Source organism: Phytophthora parasitica (genome assembly GCF_000247585.1).
Source record: "Phytophthora parasitica INRA-310 unplaced genomic scaffold supercont2.1, whole genome shotgun sequence".
Taxonomy (NCBI): domain Eukaryota; phylum Oomycota; class Peronosporomycetes; order Peronosporales; family Peronosporaceae; genus Phytophthora; species Phytophthora nicotianae.
The window spans coordinates 3063293-3086878 of NW_008634126.1; the positions used below are offsets into that span (position 1 = coordinate 3063293).

The 23586-nt window shown below is 49.4% G+C and overlaps 9 protein-coding genes across 30 annotated transcripts; 5 read left to right on the top strand and 4 right to left on the bottom strand.

Annotated features, from left to right (window-relative positions):
- The first annotated feature begins 603 nt into the window (after nucleotides 1-603).
- Nucleotides 604-5306, top strand: PPTG_00803. Of its 2 annotated transcripts, XM_008892316.1 has the most exons (4): nucleotides 604-862; nucleotides 938-1118; nucleotides 1188-1259; nucleotides 1329-5306. In XM_008892316.1, exons 1-4 carry the CDS (start codon nucleotides 624-626, stop codon nucleotides 2157-2159), a joined length of 1323 nt encoding a protein of 440 aa, XP_008890564.1. In that variant the 5' UTR covers nucleotides 604-623; the 3' UTR covers nucleotides 2160-5306. The 2 variants fall into 2 exon arrangements, with proteins under 2 accessions (XP_008890564.1, XP_008890565.1); XM_008892317.1 differs by having other exon boundaries at nucleotides 604-1118.
- PPTG_00804 (hypothetical protein) lies at nucleotides 1276-6686 on the bottom strand. Its single transcript, XM_008892318.1, has 10 exons — nucleotides 6627-6686; nucleotides 6232-6508; nucleotides 6091-6159; nucleotides 5995-6038; nucleotides 5342-5936; nucleotides 4600-5255; nucleotides 4429-4515; nucleotides 4148-4349; nucleotides 3874-4081; nucleotides 1276-3800 (listed from the first exon to the last, which is right to left on the bottom strand). Exons 1-10 carry the CDS (start codon nucleotides 6644-6646, stop codon nucleotides 2218-2220), a joined length of 3741 nt encoding a protein of 1246 aa, XP_008890566.1. The 5' UTR covers nucleotides 6647-6686; the 3' UTR covers nucleotides 1276-2217.
- A 119-nt stretch (nucleotides 6687-6805) lies between these two features.
- PPTG_00805 (hypothetical protein) lies at nucleotides 6806-7851 on the bottom strand. Its single transcript, XM_008892319.1, has one exon. It carries the CDS (start codon nucleotides 7838-7840, stop codon nucleotides 6983-6985), a length of 858 nt encoding a protein of 285 aa, XP_008890567.1. The 5' UTR covers nucleotides 7841-7851; the 3' UTR covers nucleotides 6806-6982.
- Nucleotides 7852-9295: 1444 nt separating this feature from the next.
- PPTG_00806 (hypothetical protein) lies at nucleotides 9296-11220 on the top strand (the record flags this gene model as incomplete). The annotated part of the gene is made up of 1 exon (XM_008892320.1): nucleotides 9296-11220. One exon carries the CDS (start codon nucleotides 9296-9298, stop codon nucleotides 11105-11107), a length of 1812 nt encoding a protein of 603 aa, XP_008890568.1. The 3' UTR covers nucleotides 11108-11220.
- Nucleotides 11221-12178: 958 nt separating this feature from the next.
- On the top strand, nucleotides 12179-13838 carry PPTG_00807 (hypothetical protein). Of its 4 annotated transcripts, XM_008892321.1 has the most exons (7): nucleotides 12179-12439; nucleotides 12506-12798; nucleotides 12881-12947; nucleotides 13012-13119; nucleotides 13199-13315; nucleotides 13378-13518; nucleotides 13583-13838. In XM_008892321.1, the coding sequence occupies exons 1-7, from the start codon at nucleotides 12284-12286 to the stop codon at nucleotides 13763-13765; spliced, it is 1065 nt and encodes a 354-aa protein (XP_008890569.1). In that variant the 5' UTR covers nucleotides 12179-12283; the 3' UTR covers nucleotides 13766-13838. The 4 variants fall into 4 exon arrangements, with proteins under 4 accessions (XP_008890569.1, XP_008890571.1, XP_008890572.1 ...); XM_008892323.1 differs by having other exon boundaries at nucleotides 13199-13518; XM_008892324.1 differs by having other exon boundaries at nucleotides 13378-13838.
- A 110-nt stretch (nucleotides 13839-13948) lies between these two features.
- Nucleotides 13949-14731, top strand: PPTG_00808 (hypothetical protein; the record flags this gene model as incomplete). The annotated part of the gene is made up of 4 exons (XM_008892325.1): nucleotides 13949-14197; nucleotides 14269-14409; nucleotides 14481-14590; nucleotides 14659-14731. 4 exons carry the CDS (start codon nucleotides 13949-13951, stop codon nucleotides 14729-14731), a joined length of 573 nt encoding a protein of 190 aa, XP_008890573.1.
- A 401-nt stretch (nucleotides 14732-15132) lies between these two features.
- PPTG_00809 (sodium/hydrogen exchanger 3) lies at nucleotides 15133-18272 on the bottom strand. 9 transcript variants are annotated; one of them, XM_008892334.1, is made up of 16 exons: nucleotides 18226-18272; nucleotides 18047-18102; nucleotides 17860-17972; nucleotides 17730-17781; nucleotides 17595-17660; nucleotides 17503-17525; nucleotides 17159-17441; nucleotides 16982-17085; nucleotides 16522-16908; nucleotides 16382-16465; nucleotides 16266-16315; nucleotides 16140-16207; nucleotides 15993-16064; nucleotides 15834-15926; nucleotides 15720-15770; nucleotides 15133-15635 (listed from the first exon to the last, which is right to left on the bottom strand). In XM_008892334.1, the coding sequence occupies exons 1-16, from the start codon at nucleotides 18245-18247 to the stop codon at nucleotides 15576-15578; spliced, it is 1584 nt and encodes a 527-aa protein (XP_008890582.1). In that variant the 5' UTR covers nucleotides 18248-18272; the 3' UTR covers nucleotides 15133-15575. The 9 variants fall into 9 exon arrangements, with proteins under 9 accessions (XP_008890582.1, XP_008890580.1, XP_008890578.1 ...); XM_008892332.1 differs by having other exon boundaries at nucleotides 15720-15787; XM_008892330.1 differs by having other exon boundaries at nucleotides 15133-15770.
- A 1-nt stretch (nucleotide 18273) lies between these two features.
- Nucleotides 18274-22573, top strand: PPTG_00810 (hypothetical protein). 10 transcript variants are annotated; one of them, XM_008892344.1, is made up of 14 exons: nucleotides 18274-18639; nucleotides 18725-18919; nucleotides 18975-19120; nucleotides 19177-19281; nucleotides 19373-19430; nucleotides 19512-20101; nucleotides 20171-20491; nucleotides 20584-20727; nucleotides 20796-20941; nucleotides 21001-21164; nucleotides 21255-21413; nucleotides 21482-21745; nucleotides 21811-22027; nucleotides 22113-22573. In XM_008892344.1, the coding sequence occupies exons 1-14, from the start codon at nucleotides 18367-18369 to the stop codon at nucleotides 22280-22282; spliced, it is 2952 nt and encodes a 983-aa protein (XP_008890592.1). In that variant the 5' UTR covers nucleotides 18274-18366; the 3' UTR covers nucleotides 22283-22573. The 10 variants fall into 10 exon arrangements, with proteins under 10 accessions (XP_008890592.1, XP_008890584.1, XP_008890583.1 ...); XM_008892336.1 differs by having other exon boundaries at nucleotides 18725-19120; XM_008892335.1 differs by having other exon boundaries at nucleotides 21001-21413.
- Nucleotides 22374-23119, bottom strand: PPTG_00811 (hypothetical protein; the record flags this gene model as incomplete). Its single annotated transcript, XM_008892345.1, has 1 exon — nucleotides 22374-23119. One exon carries the CDS (start codon nucleotides 23117-23119, stop codon nucleotides 22526-22528), a length of 594 nt encoding a protein of 197 aa, XP_008890593.1. The 3' UTR covers nucleotides 22374-22525.
- Nucleotides 23120-23586: the final 467 nt, after the last annotated feature.

The window sequence follows — 23586 nt, forward strand, 5'->3', positions numbered from 1 at the left end:
TTTATTTTACCGGAAATTGAATCTTGTCGTATTAAGTACGAGCTTCCTCATCGCTACGTGTAAGCTAGTAACGGTAAATACCTGGCCCGTTACACTCTCAGTCGCTAGATCAACCTAATCAGCGTGAGCCGAGTGTGCGCCTTGCTTCGAAACAGCGTCGCTGCTCATTGCGCCTTCGCAATGAAGGCAAAAAGTGAGTCGATGTAGCTTGAATTTTTCTCCTAAATTTAAGGAGAAACAGCATTTTACCTACTACTCAGCGACAAGGTTATTGTGGAGCATTTTGACAGTGTTCTTTGGGTCATATCAAGCGACTAGATGTGTGGCTAGGAAGACCAAACGAGGGTTATTGGTATCCAATCCTGTTTTTCATGCTGTCCTCGCGGACACTTTCAAATGAAGCAGCTGAAAATTCCTCCTATTTTTTCTCCTAAAAATAGATTTGTTGGGGTTAACAGCGTTGCGTTTTATTCGTCGAATCCGGTCCGGTATTGGATTGTTTTTTGATATGTGGTCCACGTATGAGTTACATGTCATTTTGTGTAGTCTACATCAACTTTACCCACCCTAATAGTACGCTCACGATGTAAATTACCAGACGTCACAATATATTACGGGTGACAATGGACAAGCTGTTGCTAATACTGCACGTGTTGGTGCTTTCCGTGGACACAGTACGCGCCTCCGACGGCTGCAATGATGACGACTGCGCCTCCGTATCGTGCCTACCCGATTGGTGGCGCAGCGTGAAGGCACCGCAACTGGTCGTGGCCGCTGTGCTGGTCTTCTTCGCGACGTTCCTTCCGCGCGTACTGGTCCGCCTTCTCATTTTTGTGCTCACCAAGCTGCCGTTCATGCATCAGTACAGTACAACAATTGCCTGGTACAATGCATTATGGGCAAGCGTTTATTGACTTGTTATTGTGCTGCTGTGCAGAGTGGCCGAGGACTTCCGGGAGTCATGTGTGGGCTCCACGTCGTACCTCATCTCCATGTCGCTAGTGCTGCTGTCACTGGCAGTATCGGATCTGACCAAGTTTTTCTGCCACCTTCCTACCTATATCTGGGGAGTTTTCTTCCTCTATTGGCTCTACTCACTGTTTAACGTCGTCCAGAGTGTAAGTGTTGGGTTCAACTCTCTTTTTTTTTCTTGCGACCTAACATGCCTGTTTGCTTGGTCGACATAGTTGGCTGTGCGGCGGTTTGTCGGTACAAATGGAGACTTCTCCAAGAAGATGGTTATCTCCGAGTCAGTCAAGGTGAGAGACCGGATATTCTGCTTAAAACGTCCTAGTATTGTTGATTTACCGTTGCTAACTTGCCGGTAGATTCTTCGGCTGACGACGCTGTTAATCATTGCGCTGATCATCTACTCGTCAGCTTTGGGTAACAGTGCTACACTCAAGTACTCGGTGCTCGGTGTGATTGGTCTGGCCATCGCGTTGGGCTTCGTGCCATCTTTCCACAATGTTGTGGGCGGTCTCTTTCTCGCGTTCAATTCACAGTTCAAGATTGACGACTTTATTCGCGTTGGAGACGCTGAAGGATTCGTACATCGCGTATCTCTGCGTTACACGACAGTGGTGAGCCTTGAAGGAACAACGCTTTATGTGCCTAACAGTTTCTTTCTCTACAAGCCCATGATCAATTTCTCGCAGCGACCAAAGCGCGACGTGGATTTGCACGTCCGAGTATCACGCGCTACACCAGTGGAGACATTGCGACAGGCTCTACGACGCCTGGAGAGTATGCTACAGTCGTTACATGTTGGACTTACATCTCACGAAGAAAACCAGTCAGACTTGCGGCATGGCGAGAAGTGGGAACGCTTCTTTTTCGTAGCAATGGAGGAACTCTACACCATTCGAGTATACTCATACACTGAAGAGCTGGATGCGCGCAAGTATGCCATGCTCAAGTCTGAAGTCTGGCTGGCTGTGACAGAAATCATGGAAGAACTGGGCATTCGTGTGCTCAGCAACGATGATCCTGATCACCCGTTCGCCGAGTCGCCCCATTTCTTCAAACGCTCCAGTAGTAACACCAGTAGCCATGCTGATGATAGTAGCGTCGGAGACCCATTTACCAGCGAGATTGGTGCCGTGGTAGGGGCCCAGCCCAGCAGTAATGGGATCAAAGGCCCGCGCACGCAGCTTTAATGGTGAGCGACGATCAGAACACAACCGTAAGTTACCCTATCATGTTACGCTGTCATACCTAATGCTGTAGCCATTGTGCTCCATGAACTTCGGCTTCAATCTCTTGAAGTTCCTGCTGAAGTTCTCGTTCAATGGTCAGAGCGCGCTCACGCAAAGCCCAGTCCTGGTCACGATACTCGAGGCGCAAGAATTTGCCGAGACCACTAAGCAAGCGTTTGTGTGACTCTCTGAACACTCGTTCACCGTCTCGGTGTTGTGTTGTGAGTGCTGCCAACAACGGTTTGTTCGAGGTATCCAGCGTCGACGCCGCACAGCGATCTAGACCACGACCAAGGGTAAAGTCCAGCCCAACTGCACTGCTGTCTTGCGGAGATGACGATGTTGGTGTGACGGGGTAGGCATCGCTGGCATCAACAAGTTGCTCAGCGTACGTGGGTGAAGACGGAGCGGGCTGGCCTTCGATGATCGGGTCATCGTACAAGTTGGTGCCTGCACCGCCTGCGGCAAATTCCAGCACCGAGAAATCACCGGACGATAAGCTTGGTCGTAGTCGCGTTGGAGACTTGCTTGGATTGTAGAAACTACGTGTGGTTGGGCGTCCCCCTCGTCTTGGTGTAATCGCGCCAGAGTCTCCACGTTTGCGACCAGATAGTGCCGAGTCGTCCACAGCACGCGGACGTCTTTTTGACGAGCTAGACATCGATGACTGGGACTTGACTCGAACAGATTGCCGCGAGTTTGGTGTGGATGGAGCTGCTTCTGCCTCTGTTGTCGAGGAGAATGAAGGGTAATTGACAGCAGACTCCAGCCAGGACCCACCATGCCACATGAATCGATACGTTACGCCGAGACATTCTAGCCGAACAGCACACAGCGCCTTAAGCGAGGACACCAACGAGTACAGATACATCTCAGCGAGATGACGGTCAGATAGCATGAGGTCTTCTCTCTCCATCAACAAGCAGCTACGTTGTCCAGCGGTTGAGTTATCGTTCCCACTTCCTGAGGCATCGTTGCTAGGAAGACGAGCTTCACCGGTGTCGAACATCATGCCAGACGCTTCGATGACACGAGAAGCAGAAGGAAATCCATCGCCTCCGGAGGCAAAGAGGGAAGAAGCGTCATGTCCTGCGCCGGAGATTTTGCCTTGCTTAACCTGCGAGAGCCAACTGTGTGAGTCCGGTGTGGGAGGTTGAGCAAGGGGGCAAGCTGCAAGCTGGCTTGAAGCAGCTAACCACTTGGCTTGTCGCTGTCCCAGCTCAACTGCAAGGGCTTCCGCCGCTGCAGAAGACTCCCTTACTTGCTCGAGCAGCAAGTGCAGGGTCATTTGGAACGAATCTTCCAGTTTGTCACCATCGAAGCCAATGTCGAGGGAGTTGATTTCATCCTCAAGTCCGTACATGTCGTACGGGTCTTTCTCTTCGTTGGTCTGGGCTACCTCACTGAGCCGCAGAGCAGCCGTGACGCCTTTACGGTCAGTCAAGAACTGTTTGGCAACAGCTTGGCAGCGCGAACCTAGGTCTTGTGTAAGCTTGAGAATGCTCAGCTTATCTTTGAAGTACCCCACCTTCTGCGATACCAGCTCCATCACTCGATGACGCTGTGACAATCTCAGTTTTTCAAGTTGCTCACCTGTGAGCCCTGCAAGTGGAGCAACAAAACAAACATTGGTAATTATTCGGTCTCCTCAAGGAGTTGGCAAGAATCGACCTACAGGGGATGGTAAGATCGTCCTTGAAGACCACGGAGAAGACCGCATCAGCATCGATGCAGCTTCGTTCGCTAGCTCTCAAATACTCCTCCGCTTCAGTGGCAGTTTTGGCATGAAAAAGCGTTTCTTCCGCGCGAAACAGCAACGCAATACCGACTCCGTAGAACACAATCACTCCACGAATGAAGAAGGCATCCCAAATCCGCAGAACCTGCGTCAGAAGATAGCAATTCAGGAAGTGGTAACGATATGGATTCGTATAGACTGCAGCACTTACTGTGGGGAGCGGGATAAGCGAAGCGGTGAATAAGCTTAGGAACCATCGTTCAACTAGCCGGCCAAGAGGGAACTTCAAGGTTGCTAGATGAGCTGCGAGAGTCGGTAAACGGTTTTCTAGAAGTGTGGTGAACGCTGCCACATCAATCTGCAAAGCTGGCCGGTAGCCATGGAAATAACCCGGAAGAAGCGAATCGATGATGCTGTTAACCATGAAAACGCGAATATTTCAGCATTGCACAGTAGTCATCTAGTAACCTTTACAAATGAGGGTATCCGTACCTGTTAATGATCCAGAATGCGCTCTCTTCTTCGACATACGCGAGCAGTAAACAAGACACTCTCCAAGGAAATGGATGGGAATATGGACTGGATGAAACCACAAAAACAAAACAAAAGCAGTAATGAGAGACTGTGAGCAAAGAGATAGCCACAATCGGCTTGTCAACTTACTTGTAACGCGAGCTTGCGATTAATAACCGGCGCCTGGATGTAAGCTCCCAATCTGCTGCAGGGTAGTCGCTAGGGTACACGTAGTTGCCCATTTTGCCCTTTTCGAGCTGCTTGAGTGTATTTCGAGCTGACGGGCGTCTACGAAAAGGATCGCTGCCAGCTTTAGTCTCTTCGACCTCAAACTGTTCGGCGTCTTCGTCGTCCATGGAGTCTCGTTCGTCATCGTAAAATGACCCGCGGTCTTCACTGTATTGATCTGACGGGTTCGATGCATCTGAAACAGCACGTCCAAAGCGACCGGATAAATTCTGTAGTTCACTTGTCCGCGCAGTAACCGCTGCGTGCCCACTTTCCTGGAGCGCCAACGCGCACAAACGGGTGAAAAGCATTTGGTTCTCCGGTGTATCCATCTTCGTTGCGTCAATGGCTGCAGAGCACATTTCATAAATTGCGTGCTTCTTCGATGTTGGAGATTTGTGGCCACTTCTGACAGAATTTTCACGTGATGGCATGCGGAAAACGTTCGATGACTTGGATGCACTGCGGATCGCATGTTTAAGCTCTACGCGTCGTTGGAGATCGGTCGCACCAGAAAATCCTTTCCAAAGTTGTCCACGCAGCTCGTCTGGGATTCCTGCACGGACTGCCGAGATAATCTATTCAATAAAATAGTCAATTTTTAACAAATAGAAGGTGTTTGAAATCACGAAGAAGATGGAAGGGATGTCACAACTGCTCTCACCTCTGTTGTCAGCCCATACTTGCCCGTTGCAATACATTTTTCAAGCTGTGTATACTTTGTTTCCGCATGCCCCTGTAGTAGCAAGTGTAACCACTTCTTGGAGCTTGGAGTAAGCTCAGCTTTTCTGGTAGTAACCCCCACACCTGAAGACCCGAGAGCTGCTTTACCACCAGCTCCACCACCCGATTCTTCGTGATCATCCTCCAGTTTCAATACAAACATCTTGGACGGAGGAGTGGCAATCCAAATCAGACACGTCTCCCGTTCGAGTGCTGGCATTTTAGCAAACTTAAACATGCCTCCATCTTTTTTCCTCTCTTCCATAAGCTGCTCTCCAGTAACGCGAACGGTAGGGGCATGGCGAACGTCCACACGACCCTGTAGTTCACCCAATGTATCGTCCCGAAAGTACAGCAGATCACCCGACGTCAAGAAAACGAAGAAATGCCGCTTCCAGTACGTCATAATGCTCTTTGGACTGTGAACATTCCGCTCTCGCCTCTTCGTCATCCACCCTGAATGAAGAACATCCACAGTCGGGTAAAACGCCGATAGTGATGCCAATAACGACAATCCTTGCTGCGATTCACTGGCACTAAATACACATCACGTTTAGTATCGCGCCCGAATAATGGTAATTCTGCGTGACATACCCACTCCATTCTCTGCCATTGTGGAAAGCCAGCAAATTCACGTGCTACAATAACAATCAGTATTCATCCTCCTAGTATTATACAAAGTTGACTTACAAGAGGCGTCAGAACAGCAAATTTCTGGTCGTATGCACCCGGTCTCGAGTCATTGGTATCCGAGCGGTTCTGGTTCGCCCAACAATCAATAAGTTAGCACACCAAATGAAAATTTGGAGACAAAATAGCTACTCAGCGTACAAATTTCATGGGTTTCCTGCCAGCCATAGGTACGGGCGTGAAGCAGCAGATACCCGTGGCATCCGTCATCGAGATAACGCCCTTCGGCGTGGACATGAGCAGCGTATTGACGTCCTTGAATGTGTCATAGTGACGCAACTCCTTCATGCCGTTGGGTGTAGACAAGAATATGAAGTAGCGTTTACGCCAGCGCTTGCTAAATCGCCCAAGCTTCTTGAGCCAGCCGTGCCAGAGCACGGAGACCCCGAGGAGGCTCTGGAATCCAGTCGGATTCGAGCTAATTGCGAGCATAACAAACGCATGAGTAAGAAAGGTGAGAGGCTGAGGAAGGTGGCGAAGGTCCCCCTATTGCTTAAGCTTTTTGAGCGCCAGGGGGGAGAAGATAGCGCACGCACTTGCTCCGAGTCTTCTGCATCGCTTGGCTTAGTCGATCCTGGAATGACGTTACAAATCGGAGACGATGTCAAGGGCGCACTATTCGAGGTGGGTAAATATGATGTGGCATACATTATTTTAGGATGGCCACTTCAATCTTGGCTTGGAAGAAAACGGTGTCTTCGAAGGCCAACAGAACTTGGTTGGAAACACTGATATTGTGAGCTTGGTGGTACACTAAGCCATGCTAGATCCTTGCATAACGTGAGTCTGAAGCATCCTAGCTGCTTGTTGTCTGTAGTGCTCTTAGTTTTTGAATTTTTTTTAGTCTTGTATCTGGTCTACATTGACCCTTAAACCATTTCACTCTCTTATCTCAAAAGCGTCGGAAGCTCCGGAAGCCTCCGCGACGCAGATAGTAGTAGTATGCCGCTCCAACGGCCGCGCCGCTGAGGTGTGCCACATGGCCGATGCCGTCCTGCCGATCCGTTGCGAATGAGTACGCGTCCTTGAAGATGAAGAGTGAGCCACCGAGCCACGCCGGCATGGGAATGATGCCAAAGATCAGCAGCGTGCCGTGCGGGAACAGCAAGATGTTCATGGCCGTGATGGCGTTCACAGCTCCACTTGCGCCCAGGTTAAAGGTCAGTCGCCCCGACAAGTGCTGCTCATACACCGCTGCAGCCGACGAGATCACGCCGCTCGCAAGGTACAGTCCGAGGAACTTCCTGTGGCCCAGCAAGTCGCAGAGCTGCCTTCCAAAGAAGTATAGACCCAGCATATTGGCGCCCAAATGCCCCAGCGTCGCCTGGCTGAACATGGAAGTCAGTAGTGTGTAGTACCGTCCCTCCTTTAGATGCTGTGTGGACGTGGTGAAGTGGGTGAGCATCGTCCTCATGGATGGCTGGAAGGCTCGTAGCTGCTGCGCCGGGTGTCTTGGTGGTGGTGCCTGTGCGCGCATCCAGCCAATGGTGACCGCGACGTTGGCGGAGATGAGGCCAAGCACCACCACGTCGCCCGATACGGCGCGGCTCTCACGTCGACTGCTGGAGCGGTAGTGGTACTGTTGCCTCACTTGCTGCTCCGCTGCGCTGGGGCGTTTGTGCAGCAGTGGAGAGCGCGCACTGGGCCGCAGCGCATTAGGCAGACGTGAGCCGAACTTGGCGCTCGCGAAGTTGCGTGCCGTCGCCTGGCGCAGGGGAACCCCCGAGCCCATGAGAGCGGTCTTCAGCATTTTCCAACCGGTTTGTGAATGACGCAAATCAAACGTTATAACGACAAAACGTTACATTTACGTTATTTAACACGTAATATTGGCCACTTCAAGTTGAAGTGGTTCCAATGAAAAACAACAACAAGCGGTCTCGATACAACATCGTGGTACTCAAGTAGAAGGCCACCTTTCTCTCTCTTTCTCTCGGTACAACATCGTGGCGAGTCGGTCTACCACGGCGCCATTGGGTTCTCATTGAACACGGCAGCTGAGCGGCGACAATGCACGCTATTTTCCACCGTACTGAGGTTGATGTTGCTGCTTTGGTCGAGAAAACAACGACCCTAATATATCCGAGAATGATCCGGCATCACAAGATTATATCAAGTGAGCGATGATAATGCCATCTCAACTTTGGCTTGGGCAGCCACAAACCACAAGAACACCCTCATGATTACTTTCTAAACGACGAATTCTATCAAACCAAACAACAAATAGCGCTTTCGAGTACCAACAATACTTTTACATGGTTAATGACCGATCATGCTGACAAACTAGAAATTGCTATTGCCTCGTCCACAAGTTTCCTCGCATAGTGCTCCTCGGGTTTTTCTCGATCAGAATGGGCCCCATGACACGTTCAACGGGATGAATTTTCCTCCATTGAAGAGACTCAAAGATAAATCATCCACTACCATCTAGTATTCATGCTTAAGCCCAATGGTGGCACTGCTGCCATTGTTGTGAACGACAGCTTGTAAGTCACCGCACCATGCACGATGTCTGTCGATGGTGGATGCGAAATGTGAATCGCTTCAAGTTGTCATGAAAAAAATGCATGCTACATTCGCCTATATGTGTTTTGCTTCCACGCAAATCTCATTGTACGATTGTTATCGGCAATGAGGAGCCGTATGTGTGCCTTGAGTCCTGTTGTGTCAAATGAAATATGTATTGTAGAATCCCCACTTTCAGCGATCAGTTCCTTCACATTCCGCCGGCACAACCTAATCTGGATCCGTAGGACTCTTTGCCGGCAAAGGCGATGCCAATTCAGGTGGAGCTGGATGCGTACATCGTAGTCACCCGAAGTGATGAACACGAACCGCCGCTGGTACCATCCAGATGCCAGCCGGGAACTTCAAAGCTGAAAACCACTTTCTCGTTCCGTCTATGACTGCTGGGTGTAAACTTTTTCAATTAAAGATTATTCATCGTTTAACATCAAGTGAGGTGGACAGGAGTGGTGACCAAGCAGCGTACAAAAGTGGAAGCTGTGCGGGCCGTACGTGATAGTACGGCATCAACCATGTCACCTGTTCTGCTCAGTCTCATTAATCGCGGGATGCAAGCGGAATGATAGCTGATGCACCAACACGTCGATAGACTGCTGTTCGTAGAGTGCACCACGCGCCACGCTTGAATTCATTTTCGAATCTTCCACCTCAACTACAGCCAGCTTTACTTCACTGGACGATGAGGTCCTTTCGAAGCCCTGCTGCTTCACTTGCAGCCGCTGTCGCTACACTAGCTCTTGTGTCTGCAGTCGACTTCAAGAGCGGCGTAAGTTCCTCCACCAAGACCTCGACAGCCGAGCAGACATCCGTCGAGCAAACCTCCTCGGACAACGCCGTCAGTCTTGCACCAGTGGAACCAGTCGCTGCTTGCTCAGATCTGTTAGCTGTTGATATCACCGCTATTGGTGGTGCCGGCAGTAACATTACCGCAGCCGAGGAGAGCGATAGCGATGGCACCACCTATTGCTCGGTTACGGGTAACTTCGCATCATCTGCGGGTTGGCAGGTAATGCTTCCCGTGGCGAATTGGACGCAGCGCTACATGCAAGTCGGATGCGGCGGCTTGTGCGGCAACATCAACATCCAGCCAGGCGCAGCTGACGGTTCTGCTCAAGTGACCAACGGTGAGTTCGCGTTGGCCTCCTCGGACATGGCAGGTGGCTCCGATGGCGAGTTCGGCCTTGATGAAGACAGACGAGTGGCCTTTGCGTACCTGGCTGTTCATCAGACAGCCGAGACGGCTAAGAAGCTGATCAAGGCCTATTATGGCCAGGAAGCAGCATATTCGTATTTCAACGGTTGCTCCGATGGTGGTCGTGAGGCTGTCATGGAAGCCATCCGCTACCCGAACGACTTCGACGGTATCATCGCTGGTGCACCCGCCATGCTCTTCACATTCCAGAACAGTTTTCACCACGGATGGCTATCAGTTAGCAACACCGACAACGAAGGAAAGCGCATCGTCATCGCTGACCGCGCTTCAATTCTGCACGATGCCGTCGTCAAAGCTTGCGACTCTCTTGACGGTATCGAAGACGGCCTCCTGTCCGATCCCAGACTCTGCAACTTCGACCCGTCGACGATCGAGTGTGCCGCGGACGCTACCGACAACTCTACGTGCTTGACGTCAGCCGAAGTGACGGCCGTGACCAATTTCTACAATGGTCCGAAAGATAGTGGAAAGTACCTGACAGTCGGAGAGGAGCAGTACGGATCGGAGTTAGCTTGGTCCGGTGTCTTCGTCTCGGACTCGTACACAGGCGACATCATGAGCACCAACACTGCGCTTGCTGCCATCAAGTACTTGATCTTCGAAGACTATCCGGGCGATAACTACACCTTGAGCGACTTTGACTTCACTAAATCCACCATCGATCTGTTACGTGCACGCCATCCTCTTCTCGATGCCGTGAGTTCGGATCTCTCGAAATTCCACAAGGCCGGAGGCAAGCTCATCATTTGGCACGGTTGGTCAGACCCGCACATCTCGCCGCGTACGACCATTGCCTACCACGAAGCATTGCAAAAGACCATGGGCAAAAAAGTGCTGAACGAGTTCGAGCGTCTGTATCTTCTTCCTGGAGTGTATCATTGCGGAAACGGTGAAGGTCCGTCTGCGATCGATTTGGTGACGCCCATGCTGGAATGGGTAGAGTCTGGTACTGCGCCCGAAGCCATTGAAACGAGCACGCCGACCAACACGGGCGAGAGCAAGTTCGGTCAGTGGGCCAAGTCTGGTTCTGGCTCTGGCGGACCCCCTTCTGGCTCGGCTCCGCAGCGTAATTTGGAGGCGGAGGCATCTTCTTCGGGATCGGCAGCTACGACCGTCACGCGCCCGGTTTACCCGTACCCCGCAGTGGCCAAGTACAAGGGCACTGGTGATGTGAATGATGCTGCGAATTTCGAAAAGGGCAGTGCGCTTTACACGAAGCCCACTCGTTCCTGGCTGGGAGAGGACTTCTTCAACCCGTACACGCCCACCAAGGCATAAAACGCCAGACAGTAGTAAGTGAGCACGAAGCTGACCCCACTTCGTAGTATCTCAAGATATTACTACTTACATGATGAGTTAAAGTGTCGTTGAAGTGGATGTACTGCTGCTGTATTTTTTTTCCTTGTTTGCTGCCGGGGTAGACCGTGTCAGTTGTGCGTGAAGTACAACGTCGGGATGTATGCTATTGACCTCATAGATGACGGGGTCTTTTCCTTCTATCGATGAGCCTTCCGGTACCGGCCGTGGGTCTTCTTTCCTTTGCGTAGTTACTCTTCTGGGTACAGGTATACAAGTAGCCTTCACCCAAAGACGAGCAGAACTAGTTCCGTGACTGGCAAGAATCGCTGCAGTTACTCTCATATGTCCAAAGTGCGATGTACTACCAACGTCCGGTATTGAGTGTGAAAAGCTTCAAAGATGCCGGCACGGGTAAAGCCGTTCGTTCCACGACAATTGCCGAACAGAAATAGTTGGATTATCAAAGTTCTCCTGCATCCGTCATTTTTCCGAAAGCCTCGTTCGCCAGCAACAGCTCACGTCTATTGTCTTCAATGAGCGTTTGATTCCAGGCTAGAACAACGCACAGAATATAGGTGGAGGTCATCCACACACGCTCCATTGCTGAAACAATACTTGAAATTAGGTACCTGTCTAATCTCGCATCTAACAAAACGCGGCTCCACACTTGCCGTGCACGTCAGATACTTCCGAAGCTGTGGATGCTTCAGACTCTCCTCACGAGTCTCAACTTTGCCCTTTCAGTCACGGAATTCATTGATTCAATGCCGCCGTGCGGATTTTCCCTCCAACTTTGATCCAGCGACTGATTGTTTCTTGCTTTGGTGGTCCGTGACGTGGCAATTGCCGGAAATGCGCTAATATGGTCGATTGGCAGCGAACATGGACGTCGAAACTGTCACTTTCTCGTTGCCCGTAGGGCGTTTAGAAATGGTATTGGAGGTAGTGGTACTGTCAATGTAGCTGTAATGAGCATAGGGCGATGCAGAAGCCACTGGAGGCTCGTCGGTGATGCTGTTGAACGTTGCTGCTTAGTTGTACAGTACAGATCGAGTTGAAGGGTGAGTTTCTAAAGACAACGTAGCCATTTCTAAACAATATAGCCGTGTATGATGAGAGGTCGCAAGTACAGTTCAAGCATAGCGTTTGTTGTTCATGGGCGGGGAAGGCGATGCTGATGGAGCAACTGTGTTCCACTCGCGCCTACGTGCCAAGAAAGAGGAGCGTATGCAACAGAGGCAGGAAGAACTAGCATTATCTCGCTCTGCAGGGTCGCACCACAACTTCGACATCAACACGACTGCAGACTTGGTAAGTAGTTGAAACCCAGCCTATTGAAACTTATCCTAGACAACACTGATTGCTGCATGTTAATAGAGAGATGGTCTTGAGAGCTCCTCGCCGGGCAGAGACGTTAATATTTGGGGCCAAACCAATGTACATCGACCGGTTGCTGCGGAGGCTGATGAAGATGCCATTAAGCGACGAGAGCGAGCGGAAGCCCGTAAACGCGTTATCGAGTATCACGGAAGTGTTTGGGATGCAGTGAGCAGCAGCGATGTGAATATGGTGTGGAGTTACTTTCTTGTTGAAGGTGCACCGATGCTATTGCGTCGACGACACCCAGACGCAGAGCAGGGTGGACGAACCCTACTTCACTATGCAGCATGGTGCGTATACTTGCAAATGTTGCGTTGTGTGTATTAAAGCAAGTGATCTGACTTGTGCGATGGTGTTGGCGTGTTGATATAGGCACGGATACCGAGCTATCGTTGAACTCATTTTGACCACTGGATGCGATGTGGACGTAGTCGACAGTGTACGTACTTCTCTCGTTGGATTTTTATATTTCAAATGTAGATTCTTAGAGCTTGGATTGGCAGGTGGCTAGTAAGACTACTGCCTTAATTGAAGCTGCGCGTGCAGGGCACGCTGATGTCTGTGTAACCTTGCTACACCACGGAGCTAGTCCAAGACACCGTGACAGCTATGTAAGCCGTTCGCGTTGTATAACTGTAGTAATTATCAAAAGACACTGATCGAAACAATATTCTATTGCGAATTATGCAGGGGGATACAGCATTCCACTGGGCAGGTCGCCAAGGGCACGGCACAGTGCTATTACATATGGCCCTAGAACAAGAGCGCTTGGAACCTGGGTCTACACCGTCACTCTGGGTCATGAAGGTACCCTACTCATGTGTGGGTGTTTTAAAACTATTATTTTATCCGTCCTATATTGCTGGTAGAACTACAAAAGTCGGACTGTCGTGGACCTTGTACAACAGCATACATTCGTAGTTCCGCTGCTCCAGAAACGCTTGGGTAGCTCGTTCACTAGAGCTTTGGAGTCAGCGAAGGGGAAACGCAGGTCTCGTTTCCCAGTAAGAGTACGTTGCAAAAGCTGCTTTCTGGTTTCAAACAACGATATTCTCATTCACTTATGCACAGCAGGCCGCAGTTATGGGAACCAGAAAGTCGATCCTCATCCAAGCAAACAATCGACCCGAACAAGGTCTGAATGACAATGGAGTGCAAGTAGCAGAACCGCTTGAACCAGCAGCTACAGCTCTCAGCGGAGTCGATGAGCTTGGCCTGGATATCTCGTCATTCACATACATATCGAGAGATAGATAAACAAGCTTGATACAAGTCGTACAAGTATTGATACGATAATAATACCACTACGAAATGTGATTCTCATCGAAAATAGCGTCCTCGAGTTCGTCCTCCGAGCTGATAATGGGGAGTTGGTATCCCCGTAGTTGCGCTTCAACGCTCTGACATCGCATTTCAATCTGAACGAAGTCAAGCAGAACCATGGAGGGGTTTATCCTGATGGTGACATCGGAGGATCAACATCGACGTTCCGTTCAGAAGAAGAAGCAGGAGTGGCGAAATCTGTTCGTCAAGCTCGATGACATCTCGGCTCGCTTGATTGCATTCACCGATCGATCGCAGTTCGAGATGTACTGGGGCATTTATCTAGTGGGGGCCGACATTGCAACACCCGTACCAGGTGAACCCTCTAACGGTATCGACGTCGACGACACACCCTACTGTTTCTACGTTCGCGAAACCAGCGCGGTTAAGGAAAGGACTGCACACACTACTTTTCGGCTCCGGATGACGCGACGAAGAAAGAGTGGGTGAAAGCGCTCACTCAAGTTGTTAGAGACGGACCTCGAGCTCCTCGGTTTGCCGTCACACAACCAGGAAACGAGTTCGAGTTCCAGGCTCGTGTCGTTAATTCTCGACTTCATGTCGACGGCACCCACGCTGTACGTGTCCAGAATGTAGCTGCGCCTCTATTTGATCGTTAATTACGTTTCATAACTCACTACGCTCTCAGGAATACATGATCACTTGCTCGTGTCAAGTGTTCAGCAAGTTGGTGGGTCGTTGTTTAATGAAGGAATGGAGCCTCTGGCGGCGATTCTCCGAGTTTAACGAGCTATATCAGTACGTTTAGTGAATCATCGAGCTCGAACTACGCAGCTAACGAATGATGCTTAAACATTGTACGACAGAGCATTGAAGAAGTCGATGGGACCCCAATTGGAGGGGATAGATCTTGTCAAGCACAAACGCGATGCCTTCTGAGGAATTCTGGGCAAGGCATTTGACCACGATTTCCTAGAAGAGCGTCGCATTTTACTGGACTCCTTCGTGACGAATGTTTGCAAAGTTCGGCCTGCTGTTGACTTTTTCAAGCATCACTCCGAGCCACATCTCAAGGTGAAACCTAGCAACCCGACTTCAAGAGAGAAACATGACATTGACGATATCATTCGTGCATGAATAGGCTTTCTTCCGATTCGATAGCAACTGCCAGAACGTGGTGAGTAGCGTTACTCCTCTCTATTCTCACTGCTCATTAACACTCTTTTTCCTCGCTGAACAGGATCAAAATCCACGTATAGCGAAGGGAAGTCAAAGTAGATCCAGGAATACGCCAAGACAAGACAAAGAGGCCCGGCGGGGGCCAGCTTCATTACGTTTGTCTGACATCAAAGAGGACACAAGATCTCCACAATCTCGGGCATCCACCGCCAGCGATGCCGCATCAAAAGATGGTAGGAGTCGGCCCAAGGGCTCTCAAGGAGCCCCCAACGGCGGGGCAGACGAACGTAGAGCTTCGAATTCATCACAAGCATCGGCATCGTCACGAGCTTCAACGTCATCACAGTCATCAGCTCAGGCATCTTCGCATGAAAATGATGGCTCAAAGCACCACCTTTGTCACCACCGCAAGAAAAGCGAGGATCTGGATCAGAAGGAACGACCACGAACAACGAGACCCAAGAGCAGCAAGCGGGAACCAACCATCAACTGTGGCTCAATAAAGGCGGAGATTCGTCTAGCTGATCCAACAGCTTAAAGTCAGGTAACCAAAACCCCAACGGTGGTAATCGTTGTTTGCTACCATTTACGGATAATTAATTGCCTATTGTAGTCCTTTTCCACGGACACTGGTTTTTGATGGGGACGGAGAAGGCTGAGAGAGCTGATGAAAGGGAGTAAGTAGAAGTACCAGCATACATCAGCTTGGCGATAGAGTAACCACATACTGCTACAGCGAGAAACGTACCCGGCGCTGAATAGAACCTCCAAACACTGGCTTCATGTAGCGTTCATCGATCTACAGAAAGCCACAGACTATCGATTATGCCCACATCAATAAACAAACAACTCCAAAACGTACGTTGCTCCAAAACGAGTGCAAGGCACTTTTTTCTTCTCGACGGGCAAACACTGGGTGGTTGCGGACATCCTCGTCGTCGTCGTGATCCGAAATCTGAAATCATGATAAGGTTTAATGCACCTCGAAATAAGACCGAGACTAATAGCTTCTGATAAGTACCATTTCGTCAAGAAAGCCTTGCTCTTCGTCATCTTCTTCTTCGTTCTCTTCCGATGGGTGTGGCTGATCGCGCTGTCGAGGACAAAATCAGAACCGTTCAAAACACAACTCAGAAAATGTATGACTTAGCAAAAATGGAGAACACACCTTCAGGCGCGTGTATGCTAGCAATGGCTCCGTCATTCCACCGCAGATAATTGTCGTAAAGATACAAACTGAAGCATGTATGTCAGGAGAATTACTAAGTACATGAGTACATAATTGTGGCCGTACCAGAAAGTGTCGTAGTGACGTATAAATCCTGGTTTGGACCCGGCATGTTCCTGTAAAGACAAAGACAAGCAGTCAACATGCAACTTCGTTCCACAAATACTACAGTGCTCACGTACTGCGACAGCGCAAACGAAATGGCTCCACGAAGTCCTGCGAACCACAGCACAACTTGCATCTTCGCTGGGATTTTTGTGGTGCGCCTAGTGAAGAATATGTGAGCTTTAGTGAACTCAGTACGTATGAACAGTGAGCGTACCCTTGGTTGGCGATCCAACTGAGCGGGAACGTGTTGAATAGACGTGACACCAAGCAAAAGATGGTAGCGAGGAAAATGAAGGTGAAGTCCCAACGCCCAAACTGGCCAGCGCATACACCCATGCCCATGTACAGGAACACAAAGAATTCCGACACCAGCGCGAAACTCTTGAAAATGTGCTCTGCAGTCACTTGTGATGGCTTGGACAAATTGTACGAGTTGTAGTGTGCCATGATAATGCCACAGAAGAACAGTGACATGATGCCCGACAGCTTCATAACCTCTGCAAGCGCGTACGAGCCGTAGGCGTAAAGAAACAGCAGCGTGATCTCGTACGCCGGATACCCCTTGATGTTTGAATTTTTACACATGAAGGCGCAGGCAAGTCTGGGTAATAAAGCAAAGAATATATCGAATATTAGTAATAAATAAAGCTAAAACAGCACGCGTTTAAGCATACCCAGTGAAGATACCACACGCCACGGAGCCCAACGAAATGAGCGTAAACTCCATCATCAATGAAGCCGCGGCGCCGGTCGTAAATTCACTCTGGGACTGCTCAAACTGTTAGGTATGAATATCATACTTGTGTTAGCATCAAAACACTCAGAAACGTCCTCGTACACACAATCAGCACCTTCAAGAAGGTGTTGAACAGCACAATGGCTACGGCATCGTTCAGCACGCTTTCACCGAATATGAGACTGTAGAGCAGGGGATCCAGGTTCAGCTCCGGGTTTCCCAGAATGGAGAGGGTCGCTACAGGATCCACAGAAGAGATCAGCGCTCCAAAGAGCAGCGCTTCCAGTGGTGAAGACGGGTCGATGTCAATCCAGCCCAACTTGCCAGCGTAGTACGTCAAGTAGCCGATAATAAATGTCGACACAACCGTTCCCAGCACTGCGTACAGCAGAATAGTACTACGCAAAATCATGTTAGTAAGTACTCCAGGAAATGCTAACCTCCCTGGTTCGCCCATACTTGAAGTTGTCAAAGAATCGTTTCTGCGTAAGATAAAACAGTTGATCAGACCAAAAAATTAGAGATAAAAAACTCTAAACCAACAAACCTACCCGATGCACTGAGTATCCCGCTTCAAAGATAATCGGTGGCAGCAACAGAAAGTAGAACAAGATTTTCTAGTGCATCATACCCCAGCTCGTAAGAACGTTCAATCTAAAATCTAAGTAGGTGGCTTGATTTCGTACATTGAAGCGGAGGAACTCCATTTCCTTCCGACTCGGGTAGAATAGCCGTGCACTACACAGTACCAATACACCAGTTAATACATACATATTAAATTTACTGTTATAACTCAGCAAAAAGAATTTGTAGTACCAAACACCGACGATCATCCCCACGAGCATAGCAGCCCCCGATTCGGGTAGGTAATAGAAGCGATACTCCTTGATCAAGTACGCACACACGATACACACGCCCAGTATGACCACCTAAGCCATCAGTTGTGAATACAGTCAGCCTCCAATTATGAGACATTGTTGCACCTTCAATGCCAGGTACGCACAAACAGCAGCGTATTGAGCGCGCCGAATTCGTGCAGCCCTTCTCCTGCCACTTTCTCTGCGAATACCCAACGAAACAACACAAAATAAGCATAGTCGCAACCGCCATTATCTAGCCAGTATGAGATACTAAAGAACACAATCTCTCATCGCGTTTTCTTCTCCCTACAAGCGTACGCACCCAGTAGCTCCATGTTTGTCATTTTGCACTCACGTCAGAAGGTCACTTTGTAGGAATGGCTACACTTTACAGTTGATGTAAGACACATCGTTATTTTGTCCAGCCAATCAACGCGCAGCACGCAACCCGAATCAAGTGAAGATGGCGGAGCAATTGGCCGCATGTGCGCGGCAGCTCTTTGAGGGCGAGTCGGGAAGCGCCGAGCAGCGCACCGCCAATGTGTGGATCATGCAGTTCCAGCAACATGATGAGGCGTGGCAGGCGGCCCTACAGCTGCTGGAGATGCCCGTGCGTGACCCACTGACCCATCAAACGTTAGCGGGCCCAGAGCTCGTGGCGATGCAGATCTTACGGCTCAAGACACAACAAGAGTGGACGCATATCAGCGATCAGCAACAGCAGGCAGTGCGGCAGGTGCGTTTGTCATATATTATGCCTCACTCGTCGTATTAACTGGAGACGAATGAAAATTTTAACGACATTTGCTGTACGTTGCCAGACTTTGTTGAAGCTGCTGGAGATAACGTGTGTGGCAGACGGCGGCCTCTCGCCTGTAAGCTGCCGCATCGCCTGCGTAACATTGGCGGATATTGTGGTCAAATCTTGCAAGACCTGGACGGGATGGAAGAACGATGTGCAACGGCTCGTGGACGCAGGTATTGTTGCTCAGAGGCAGCATAAGGGGGCGGCAGTGGTATGATGGCGGAGCAAAGCCTTGTTATGGAGTTTTCACTGACGTTAACATGCAGTTGGCAGAGGTTCTTGGAGCTATTCCGCTGCAAATTTTGGCATCGGAGAGGATGTGGATTGCCGACGAGATACATCAAATACTGACGCTTTTTCAAGCGGAAGTCGAGGAAGTAATGACGGCAGTACAAATGATTTTGTCAAATATGTACGTCATTGCAGCATTAGCAAAAAGTTCGTGCTCTGATGACTCGTGATGTGCAGACCGGATGAGAGGAGCAATGCGCTTCGCTGCCTAGAATGCTGGATTGTGGGCTGTGTTCCGACCCACGAGGCGTTCGGTTTGACTGCTGCTCATCTTTTCACTCGGTATGATAATTGCTGCAAAGCTGCTGATGTTGACAGGGACAGTTGAACTGTGAACTTAATCAACCCCGTTATGTATGTTGTGGTTGCGCAGGGGACTGATCGACGAGCTGTTTAATATCGTCATCAGTGGCAATGAGGAGCAGGCACAGGTAATGTACTTGCCTTTTATCCTAAGTGCTTGCCTCTTTTCTTCTCTTACACACCTACACGTCTGATATTTTCATACGTAGCTGGCTGCTGGCATTGTCGCAGACTCTTTTGTGTTTACCGTGCCTGCGCCCCTGTCTGAAACTATGATCAATGCTGTGCTTCACTCGGGTCTTCGTTTAGTTGAAGCAATACCAGTTTTTCGGTCGGATGTTCGTTCTCCTACGGGCGAGATGATGACAAAAGAGCAGCAGACGACGGCATGCAGGGGTATTTCAAGGATCGCTTGCTCATTAGCGATGAATCACGCCCCTATACTGCTGTGGAATCAAGTCCCTGGTACTCAAGCGACTATTGGAAGCTTCACGCCTGAGCAGAAATCAAGCCTCTCCATGCAATTTTTGGAATTACTTCTGGCTTGCTCCTCGTACGACGATATTGATGTGGTGCAGCCCACGTTAGAGATCTGGTTCTTTTTCCTCGAAGAAAGTTCGTCGCAAAGTGAGGCCTCATGGCAACTTCTAGACGCACCTGGGAAGGAGCATGTCGTTAGCGTGCTTTCACGTTTGGTTAATGCACTCATTGAGCGGTGCAAATACCCTCAGTGGTTTGTTGACAAGCAACAGCTTGTTAGCGACGACCTTGAGATCGAAGCGATTTCTGACTTGCGCAGGTAGGATTTCATGCTATCTGTGATGGTCTACAATCATCATGACCTAACGAAACTTTTGCATGCACTTAGAGAAATCGCCGATACTATGTTGAGTCTATTTTCCAAATGGCCCGGAGGCCCAGGGAAACCTACTGGGGATTACGCTTCGTGCGTGAAGGGCATATGTCAAATGTTGTCGAATGGCAAGGATATTGCGCTGATTGATGCGCTACTTTTTTTGCTCTCGTATATGGTTGAGCTGTTTGATGCTATATCGTCGGATTCGGAGTCTGAAGATGACCCAGAATCGTTCCTAGATCCTGAATCCGGAGGGATAGATGTTTTGTTGGGGGTATTAGACCGCGCTCTCAACCTGCCCATGCATCCTCTCGTGATCAACGGTGTTGCACAGTACGTAGTACTCCCGAAGAACTGCGTCTGTGGTCCCCAATTGCACTTTCGCCGGATCTAATCACTACTGGTTTTTTTTGATTTTTGAATAGGTATCTACGATCACTGAGCGCCTCTCTTGCTTTGCCAGCCAGCGTATATCTACGCGCTTCAATGATCATTTGTCAAGGACTACAATATACGGCGTCTTTCCCAGTGGCGGTGCAATCGCTGCTGCATAGTAGCTCACCTATTACGTAAGTCGGGTGAAGGATCATCGGCCATCGCTCAGTGGAGCTAATGTTATTCTCCTTGCACTGCGCAGTAAATACTCAACAGTCGAGGAAAGAGCGTCACTATTACAGGCTTTACTCCAGTTCTGCAGTACGCTACAAACGAAAACTTCCCAAGAAAGTGAAGGAGACCTACTGGAAGTGACGTTCCGGATCTCTAGCGGTGTATCAGATGCAGGTACGGATCCAGGACTTTATGTTTGCCGGTCGCAGTTCTCACTGTTTTGTGTGTTGTAGATTTCGGTGCATTGTGCTCAACTGTTCTGTCCAATCTAACTGTTCGTGTTCAAAGTGGAAACCCGATCGAGGCTTCCAATAGCGTGTACATGTTGGGTCGAGCTCTTGGTGGTGTCCAAGATCAACAGCAAGGGTCCGCGCTAGTTGATCAGCTCTGGCCTGTCGTGAGTGCTTGTCTACTCCAGCACAAAGGAGATGATATTTGTCGCCGTGCAGGAGTTCAGTTTTTCCTCAACGTCATTACCCATCTACAGAAAGAGGGCGTTCATCCGATTGAAGCGCAAATACTGGACGTATGTCTGTGGTGGTATCGAGAAGGCATCGCTCCTGATATCCTCACCTGTTGCTCTCGAATCGTGGCGAGGCAACGAAACAATAGCGGCTTTCAGGTGTCAGCTGAGCAGACGTTCGAGGTATGGAAGGGATGTGTTTTCGGTGGACTTACGCGCTATGCTGACCCATTTTCGTTGTATTCTTTCAGCGTCTTCTTGCTGACTTTCGTGGCAAACTGCACGATGTCACAGGAACTGCTGCGGATGGTGGGGTGCAGTCAATGGAGGGCTTCCTATCACAGCACCATGAAGCAGATAAAATGATCCCGGAGGTTGAACAATTCATGAAGTTGGCGAGGGAAGTTTTGAGCTCTGTCCCACAAGTACTGACGAAGAACCGTTCCAACGGAGAACCGACACTGTATTGGGTTTGTTTGGATCTGGCAACAAGACTTTTGAAAGTAGATCACCAGGTACAAAACTGCTTCTGTAGCCGTGTTGGCTTATGAGCATTAACCTCTCACGTGCTATATGGTAGATGCAAGAAATGTGTGACGCTGCATGCGACTTCCTCTTGGACGCGATGCGTTGCCAGCCAGAGCCTATTCTGAACAACATAAACGTCTTTGCCTCGGAAATTGTGCGTGCTGTGCTGAGTTTCTTGGGCCCTAGACGACAGTATTATCGCGTGCGGAACCTCTGGGATTTTTTATTTCAGTGTATACATGCTCCTCAGATGCCATCGCAAATTCGAGGCAAGTTACATGCTGTGTGTATGCATATCGCATTTGAGTGGAAAGCGATCTAACTCTGATATCGTGCTGTTTATTATGCTTGCAGGTGGTTTCCTGGCCGCTGTGTCTACCGTTGTGATAGAAGAGGGTGCTCTTCAATCGATCCTACCTGCCGAAGTGTGCCAGCAGATGCCCGGTGAGCTGCGAATGCGTCGCCAACGACATCGATTTCGACAATATTTTACTCAGTTCGCTGCCGAAGCGGCCAACTCATAGGCACTCATCCTTTGTAATGGTAGTGGTGGCAACCGGATTAAATGTTGGTGGATTGTGTGATGGACCTGAGAGATTCCCCTAGCCTTTCAAAGCGGGAAACCGTTGACATTTTTTTATTATGAAAATCGTCGTGTTCCTCCTCATAATAACCAACACGAGCTGGCCATAATTTCTCTTTTGAACTGCCACCGCACTGGGTGAACTGTACTGTAGTACTAGTTCTCTGTTCGAGCTTGCATGTACTTAGTTGAGCCTAATACTTCGAAACATAAATTCAATCCTATTCAGCTCGTAGCTGTCTTGGACGATGCAGTCGATAAACTCATAGTCTTCCTCTAGCGAATCGAGATATTGATGCTGACGCAATTTGTGAGGTTGAAAAAGGATGTCTTCATCGATCGGTTCATCGTCGTCAAGAATTGTTTCAAGGAGTGCGAATGCTGCGTCCTCCAGCCTTTTCATCTCCAGTGGGTCGATGCCTTGTGTTTGGTGCTCCATATTAAGGATATCTTGATCAACTGGATGTTCATCGTCTTCGTGAAATTGCTCGAGCAGTTCGAATGTTGCCTTCTCTCGCTCTTGCTGCTCGGTGTGAAATTGTCCGTACATACTGCAATCGTCCTCGTCATGCATCGACTCAAGCAGAGCAAAAGCCTCCTCCTCCTCCAGCCCCTCGTATTGTTTATCGAGATCAATCGTGTCGGCGCCACTCCTAGCGGATATTTCGCCATTTTCGTCGTCAAGAATCGACTCTAAGAGTGCGAACGATTCCTCCTCCAATAGGTCATACTCGGTCCACGTCTCCCAGTACTTCTTTCGTGTACCGAAACTCAGCATGCTTTGCAATCTCGACTCGCTTGGTGGCAAGAGAGCCAATTTGGGAATGAAGCGCACATTGAACTATGTAGCTACTACGTCAGTGCCTTCCTTCATGTATACAATCCATCACTTCGAGTCTGTCAATCTTGCTTTCCAGGGAGGCTGGACCGATTTCAATTGAAAATCTTAATTAATACTCAACATGCTTGTAGTGCAAATGTCAGCTGCTTGGCACCCGTGGGCTACACCTAGTGTCTTCAATCGGGATGACCAGACATCTATTCCTCAAGGTCAAGCTTGAGGTGACAATGTCTGTTTCAGTCTAAGCTTAACGAAGAGATGAAGATATCCCGAAATTTGCCTTTAAGTGACCAGACATCGTTGCAATTCGCAGTTACCACATGTTTCATGACGTACCAAGTATGTTTTACTGCCGCAAAAAAAACTAAAGCCTTGGAAGTAAGAATCAGTGATGTCATTCCCAA

Excerpts from the sequence above, each read along its gene's own strand:
- PPTG_00803 (XM_008892316.1), top strand. The coding sequence starts at position 624 with ATGGACAAGCTGTTGCTAATACTGCACGTGTTGGTGCTTTCCGTGGAC. Across the intron at positions 863-937 it reads AAGCTGCCGTTCATGCATCA|AGTGGCCGAGGACTTCCGGG; the intron begins GTACAGTACAAC and ends GCTGCTGTGCAG. Across the intron at positions 1,119-1,187 it reads TGTTTAACGTCGTCCAGAGT|TTGGCTGTGCGGCGGTTTGT; the intron begins GTAAGTGTTGGG and ends TGGTCGACATAG.
- PPTG_00804 (XM_008892318.1), bottom strand. The coding sequence starts at position 6,646 with ATGCAGAAGACTCGGAGCAA. Across the intron at positions 6,509-6,626 it reads ATGCAGAAGACTCGGAGCAA|CTCGAATCCGACTGGATTCC; the intron begins GTGCGTGCGCTA and ends GCTCGCAATTAG. Across the intron at positions 3,801-3,873 it reads GGACGATCTTACCATCCCCT|GGCTCACAGGTGAGCAACTT; the intron begins GTAGGTCGATTC and ends CTCCACTTGCAG.
- PPTG_00805 (XM_008892319.1), bottom strand. The coding sequence starts at position 7,840 with ATGCTGAAGACCGCTCTCATGGGCTCGGGGGTTCCCCTGCGCCAGGCG.
- PPTG_00807 (XM_008892321.1), top strand. The coding sequence starts at position 12,284 with ATGGGCGGGGAAGGCGATGCTGATGGAGCAACTGTGTTCCACTCGCGC. Across the intron at positions 12,799-12,880 it reads CTACTTCACTATGCAGCATG|GCACGGATACCGAGCTATCG; the intron begins GTGCGTATACTT and ends GTGTTGATATAG. Across the intron at positions 12,948-13,011 it reads ATGTGGACGTAGTCGACAGT|GTGGCTAGTAAGACTACTGC; the intron begins GTACGTACTTCT and ends TTGGATTGGCAG.
- PPTG_00809 (XM_008892326.1), bottom strand. The coding sequence starts at position 18,247 with ATGACAAACATGGAGCTACTGG. Across the intron at positions 17,661-17,729 it reads TGGAGTTCCTCCGCTTCAAT|AAAATCTTGTTCTACTTTCT; the intron begins GTACGAAATCAA and ends ATGATGCACTAG. Across the intron at positions 15,927-15,992 it reads AAGGCTTTCTTGACGAAATG|ATTTCGGATCACGACGACGA; the intron begins GTACTTATCAGA and ends TCATGATTTCAG.
- PPTG_00810 (XM_008892335.1), top strand. The coding sequence starts at position 18,367 with ATGGCGGAGCAATTGGCCGCATGTGCGCGGCAGCTCTTTGAGGGCGAG. Across the intron at positions 18,920-18,974 it reads AGCATAAGGGGGCGGCAGTG|TTGGCAGAGGTTCTTGGAGC; the intron begins GTATGATGGCGG and ends GTTAACATGCAG. Across the intron at positions 20,102-20,170 it reads GCGATTTCTGACTTGCGCAG|AGAAATCGCCGATACTATGT; the intron begins GTAGGATTTCAT and ends GCATGCACTTAG.